The sequence below is a fragment of the Triturus cristatus genome, chromosome 4_2 (assembly GCF_964204655.1).
Source record: "Triturus cristatus chromosome 4_2, aTriCri1.1, whole genome shotgun sequence".
Classification (NCBI taxonomy): domain Eukaryota; kingdom Metazoa; phylum Chordata; class Amphibia; order Caudata; family Salamandridae; genus Triturus; species Triturus cristatus.
Genome location: NC_140586.1, coordinates 557,072,980 through 557,079,724, shown reverse-complemented (window position 1 = coordinate 557,079,724; position 6,745 = coordinate 557,072,980). Strand labels below are relative to the sequence as shown.

Genomic DNA, 6,745 nt, shown 5'->3' with positions numbered 1-6,745 from the left:
ATCCTATTCCAGTTCATGGCTGCATTTGTAAACTGTACAATAAAAAAATAAAATCAATAAAATCAGAATTAATAATAAATCAATATCAGCACTTTCCCCAACATAGTGGTATGCTTTTGGATTTGAATGAATTTCGTATGATGCACATTTTCCTCTTTTTAAAGGCGAGTACTTCATCTAGCTCCATGGGACAGCTATCGACTGTACATTTGTGCATATACATGTTATCACAACAAATGTTGAATACCTTTGATAGATGGAATAAAACTTGCTACTGGTTACTCTACTGAAGCTTTCAGAATTATTGTGCAACATTGCCTTGTAGCTTTCACGGATTCCAAGTGCGTTTTCTATTGTGTTGTTTGCCTTGTATGTCAGCTAGTCTGATAGTGGTTTAAATTCAACTTGAATCAACATTGTTTTATCTGGCCTGCAGTAATGTAGTTACTGAGAATATGTAAGGTACTTTTAAATACATGACATTGTACAGCTATGAAACAAAAGCACATTTGAGCAAAGAGTAAAATATAATTGTTTTATTATCTGAGAAGGAAATTACACATTACTGTCCGTCATTGATTTGATGAGCACTGTACATCAGCTAACAGCAGCAAAGTGGCTATGGTAATGCTTTGGAGAAAATAAAAGAATGCAGAAACAGAATACATCTACATGACCTGGGTATTTAGTTTTACAAAAAGAATATGGATTACTATTAACAGCAACATAAAATTTTGTTAGGATGTTATATCCATTTCCAATTTACAAATAAAAGGCTCCTTTGTGCATAAGTTTCCTTTCACACATTTCCACTGTTGCTTGCTGATGCAGATTATCATCTTGGCAAAAGATCCGATTTTGGGTGTGTCTCCTTTACGCAGTATCTGCAAAATAAGGGAGAAAAGAGAGGGAAGTCACAATACAATAGAATCTGCTTATAGCAAGAAATTGCTTCACTCAATCACACAATCGAACAAGCTACCTAGCTTTGGTAATGCTCTTTCTGGTAGATACTCAATCTAACTGCAGATTCCTCACTTAAGGTATCCCCCTGGCGCGAGGCCGGATCTGGCGAATTTTGATTCAGGTCTCCCATGCGTCACTAGGTAGTGTTGTGCGGCTCTGTGTTGGCTCCATACTGCCCCGGAAGTGAACTGCATGTATGCGCCAACACTGTCTGCTAATGTCAGTTCCTTCTCTTTTCCCTTGCCATGTCCTCCGATGCAGTGCGCAAACAATTTTTGGTGATAGTGCAGCAAGTACTAACTTGGGACCATATTAGATGTTAAAAAGGTTCCACTCCACACACAGAAAGGGGAGGTGTGAGGGCAGTGATGAATCTCTGGTTAGATACAATATCCAACCGAAAAAGTGTAACATCAGGTAAGTATCTTGCTCTTTTGATGGATATTTATAACTGTAGCCTCCTTACCTTTAGAATGGATACCAAAGAAGTGCCACCCCTTCTGTGAAGTGGCATTAAAACAAGTTGATGGATAGGATGCTTAAATTCATCTCAGCCACTGGCAATGACTTGGCCACATCCCAATCCATTATTTTTCACCTACCATGCTACCTACGTTTGGACCCAGCCTTATGCAAAGTAGTCTTGACCCTTGGGAACAGTCCAGCCCGAACTGCGGCCAGGTCCTCCCTGAATCAGAACACAAGCAACCCAGGTTTTGGGTTCAGACCAAGAAGTCTTGCAGTACCAAACAGGCAAAGAGTCCTTGCTGCTGGACCTGGCTGTCATGGAGTAGTGGTTAGTGAACATATGCTCTGACACCTATTTTGCAGTCTGGTAGATATTGAGAGCAGCACCCACTGCAACAACGCAGTGGTAGCAGCCTGGCTCCTGTTCAGATATTCTGGGGCTGCTTCTTGCTCAGTTCATAGCAGATCTTACTGGAGAGGACTATCCACCTCTTCTGCAAGGCCTATCTTTTTTTGGCTCCAGAGAACCTGACAAAAAGTTGATTGTACTGAGGATATTTGAGTGGACAATCTACGTAAAAGCATAAAGCCCTTTAAGGGTCCTTCTGGTGGAGTTTCGTCTCCTATTTTATGGCGTGAGTGTGAGCACAGAATGCTGGTAGACTGATGAATTGTCCAAAATTGAACGGAGTCACACTTTTGGCAAGTGGGACGCAGGAGTCCTCAGTACCAATTTGTCTTGAAAAACTGGTGTAGGGCCTGCAGGTCACCTATGGGATGAACTGAAATAATTACAACGAGAAAGACCATTATCAAGGTCAGTAGATGAAGCGAGCAGTTAGGCATAGGTTTGGAAGGCTTACCCATGAGGAATGTCATGACCACGTTAAGGTTCCATTGTGGCATCACAGCTTGGGAAGGAACATGTATGTCAAACCTTAAATTTCATCAAAACAGGACATTTGAACTGGGACAGTTGGTACGACAAATACCCTTTTAAAGTGCAACCTCAGATCCTTGCTGGGGTGAAGACAAAACAAACAAAAAGATGTCCAACAGCTTTGTCTGTAAGGGGTCAGTGGTCCGAGCATCACACCAGACTACAAATTTGTTCCAGCACCTTCAATGTAAATGGATTTTGTGGAGGCGCGACTGCCAGCAAGGATTAAATCTAACAAATCAGGCAGCAAATCGAAAGCAGTTAACTGCTGCCGTTCAATTCTCAAATTGTTGGGAAGCGTCAGAGCCAGTGGACGTGGATTGTCGTAGAGAAGATTTGCCATCAGCATATGGCAGTGGTCACTGAGACACCACGACGGCACGGATAGTTTTTGCTGTCCGTGCAGTGACGGGTTAGAACCCACTTGCGTTCCAGGCCATAGGAGTTGCCCAAAGGAATAGTTTGGACTTCCGAAGGCGTTTGCTCAAAGACTGTGTGACTCTCCCTCATCTCTTGCACAACTTGTATGGATGCATCTACAGGAGCACAGCCATCTACTGGCAAAGCAACAGAGGACAGTTTGCTGAAGGATACCGAATCATGGTTTGGGACACAGATAAACCTCTAAGCAGTGTGCTGTGTTACCAATAGGTTGGACTACATAATAAGAGAAAAAGTGGACACCCTACAATATAATGCAACAACAAGGAGAATAGTGCGCTTTGGACTTTCGAGAAAGTGTACTAATGATTTGAATAGGATGAAATATTAAAAAGTCTGTGAATGTAATGCAACAAACTTCTGATATTGTTTCCAACAATTAATGAGTTATGATGGTTGTTGGTGAAGGTGTATATGCCGTATCATGGTTTTGTTTTGAGCTAAATAACATGGCAGGTCCAATACAATTAAAGTATAGGGATTATAAGATTATTTTGCAAATTTATTCCCACAGAGAACCCTTTTTAAGTATCACGTTAAGCCTAGGTACTGTTAGGGTCATATGTGCTACCCCTTTTGGGTGGTAGCCACTCAAGCATGGTGGTACAAGATATAAAACTTCAAAGCATATCTGGAAATTCATGTTAACATCCCCTGTTCTCCAAATAATACATGCAAGTTCCAGACAAACGCGTCAGCAACCTTTCTCAAATTCTTCAGTAGCAGTCAGGAGAGAAAATGGAAGAAAAACAGAACCCCACTCCTGACGAGACAACTCTACTGAAGTCCCATCATGCAAAACACAGACAACTCATCACATCTGCCAAAATCATGTACTACACCAAACCCATTAATAAAGTTGCCAACAGAAGCAGAACACTCTTCAAGACAATCAAGCACTGCACTAATCCCTTGAATAATCCTCCAACTCCACAGGTAAGTGTAATGCCATCAACCTCTTTATCAGTGAAAATTTACAGACTATCCAACAGCACACTGACATTTACAAAGCCTGCTTCGACTGTAACACCCATCCATCCATAATGAATCCCACAATAGCAGTTCTTCAAACCTCTGCCTCGCGCAGACTCTCCCAACATGTTTAACTCCCTAAAAACACCTCAGATAAAGAGATCTTATCCTGTCCTTCATCAAATCCCTGTGGAGAAGCTCTCTACCCCGTTCACCATCAACACCATCATCACTCTAAGGAATCATCCTAGAAGCTTTCAAGCCATGTTAGATCCTCCCACTTCTGAAGAGACCCATTTTAGACCTCGATGACGTAGACTACGAACGGCCCGTCCCTACCTACCATTCATCAGCAAGTTAATTGAAATGCCTAATGGGGCAAAGTAAGGCACCCCTGGCATCAACCGACTCATGCTCCTCATGTTTCAACCATCTTATACCCCACTGGGTCTCGTGGCTTTCTTCAGGACCATTTCATCTTTTTTTGCTTATCGCCCAAAAAAATGTCTTCATTGGAATGTGTCTGCTAATTTTAAACTGTGCAATTCTAAATACTTGGAGAAACACGCACACATTCATGCATCACATACATGGATACACTCCTATGCACTGTAGGAAAGGAAAGAAGCATAACACAATGATGAGGAAAAGCAAAATAAACCGCCTAGTGTAGAGTTCTCAAGATACACTTATCACCTACACCTACACCTGCTGTAGTGCATTTGGCAAGTGTGTGCAACAATTCAATGATCAATGGCAGACAAAGATAAACAAATGTCTAAAGGCATAAATAGAAATGTTCTGTTTTCTGTGATTTGTGTTTATAAGAATTACTGTGATGACAGACAAAATACTTGTTATGACCATTTGTTCTTTTATACATTTCATACCTGTTTCCAGTTTTGATTCAACTTTTCTCTTTTAAAGACGCATTGAGCGGTCTATGGTCGAGACGGACACAATTATTTCCTTGTCGTCCATGTTTAATGGAAACTCCTGCTTGACAGGTTGCACATTCAGTTTCATGTTCATCACCTGGCGACAGTCATATGTCACATTTTCAAATTGTTATCGGATAGATCCCATGAACCGTTCTGGTCGTTTTCATATATGTTATTTCAATTACCCCTGATAAACGGTTTTTACCCAAATTGCATTGGGTCTTTGAGGAAACAGGATGTTATTGTTTCTCGTGAATTTGAATAACATGGTTCTATGGATATATAATGTGAGCCTTACTACACTTCAATTTTGAAGACTTACATATTCAATCAATCATTAAGGAAATGGCACTGAAGAATATGAACATATTTGTTTTGCTTGTGTAGAAGCAGTTTATTGTTTCTAGGGGGCTCATTACGATGGCGGACCGATCGCGATCGTTCCACCATCACAATGAGATTTACCCACCACCATATTAGGATGCGGTGTGTATCACGGCGGACGCAAAGTACGTCTGCCGCTTTTCCGCTGGTGGCAATCATAATGATTGCCTGGCGGGCGGAGCAGGGCCACTAATATGGTGGCGGTGACGGTGCCAGGCACCGTCCGCTATATTAGGATGTAAGAAAAGAGAGACCTTTCCATGGCGGCGATGCCACCATGGAAAGGCTGGCGGGGATTGGGTCTAGGGGCCTGTTGCGGGCCCCCCTTGTCTTTGGGGGAGGTGGGGTGCACTTGGGGGGTACCTATGGTACCCCCCTACATTTTGCTGCACCAAGCGGCAGGCACCGTGTGGTGCCTGCAATGTGGTGCAGTGAAATGCTAGACATGCGATTTTGTCAGCAGAACCCGCTGCAATGTTAAATTGCAGAAAGCGACCGCCATGGTGGCTGTCGCATCCTAATTCGCGGTGCGGGACCGCAGCATGTCTGGCAGCCGGTCTAAACACCACAGGCCAAAATGAGCCCCATTGTTCTAAAGCCTGCAGGACTACTATGAAAGTGAGCATTGGGACTGGTTAACCAGTTGGTCACCAGCAATTTGGAAGAATTATTTAAGTGTTTTGGACCTAGCACACACAACACAAGAAATTGAGTATTTGATGAAGATTTGTGTATTTTGTTATATATCTGGGCATTCTAGGACTTACTTTTTTGATTAAGGCAGACAGAGACATAGTCTAAAACTGTGACCTCTATGTGCCCAAGTATAAGATGAAATCCTGATGTAACACAAGCACTTCACATTGAAAGATTGAAAAAAATCGAAACTTGTGAGTGTATACTGTGGATTCCTCAAGCACATGTAAATAATTCTGTGACCCCATAGATACCTTTTAATGGGCTCTAATAGGTTCCATAGGGTAGAAATGGTGGAGGACCGGCCCTGTAGTCAAACATCGTAAACATAAGAATATTTACGTATAAGAGATCACATATTTCTGGAGGAAAGTGAAACAAGTTGCCCCTGCATGCACCCAAAGGACCCAGACTTACTTCATCAAGAGTCTTGTCAGCAAACCTGTTATGTTATGTTAAATGAAGCTTATATAGCGCACTGACACCAATGGTTTCCTGGCGCTTATGGCAGGGGAATGAAAACAGTAGCAGAGTGAGAGACAGCAGTAAGCAGGCTAGCAAGAAGGGGGAAAGAGGGAAGTCTTTAACAGTTTCCTGAAGTTGAGGAGGGAGGAACTCGACTTGATTGAGAGAGATAATGAGTTCCAGAGGGATGGGGCCAGAAGGGCAAAACAGCGGCCGCCGAGCTTTTTAGTTTTGACTCTGGGAACAGTCAGTAAGTGGAGGTGAGCAGAGCGTAGATTACGTGATGGCTGGTATGCCGTGACTAAAGATTGCAAGAAAGCAGGACTAGTGCAATAGAGAGCTTTATAGATGATGCACGCCGTCTTGAAAGCTGCCCTTTGTCCGATTGGCAGCCAGTGAAGTCGCTGTAAAAGTGATCTCGCCGACTGCCACCTGGGGATTTTGTAAATAAGACGGGCCGCCTGGTTCTGAA

General features: G+C 42.7%; 1 protein-coding gene across 3 annotated transcripts in view; it reads right to left on the bottom strand.

Moving 5' to 3' along the window:
- Window positions 1-521: 521 nt before the first annotated feature.
- The window catches only part of RPAP2 (RNA polymerase II associated protein 2), a 583,455-nt gene continuing 577,231 nt past the window's right edge, over window positions 522-6,745 (bottom strand). For all 3 annotated transcript variants that reach the window (XM_085602183.1, XM_085602184.1, XM_085602185.1), the window contains exon 13: window positions 522-884. In XM_085602183.1, the coding sequence (XP_085458309.1) occupies window position 884 (1 nt within the window). In that variant the 3' untranslated portion in view covers window positions 522-883. The remainder of the gene's footprint in view (window positions 885-6,745) is intronic.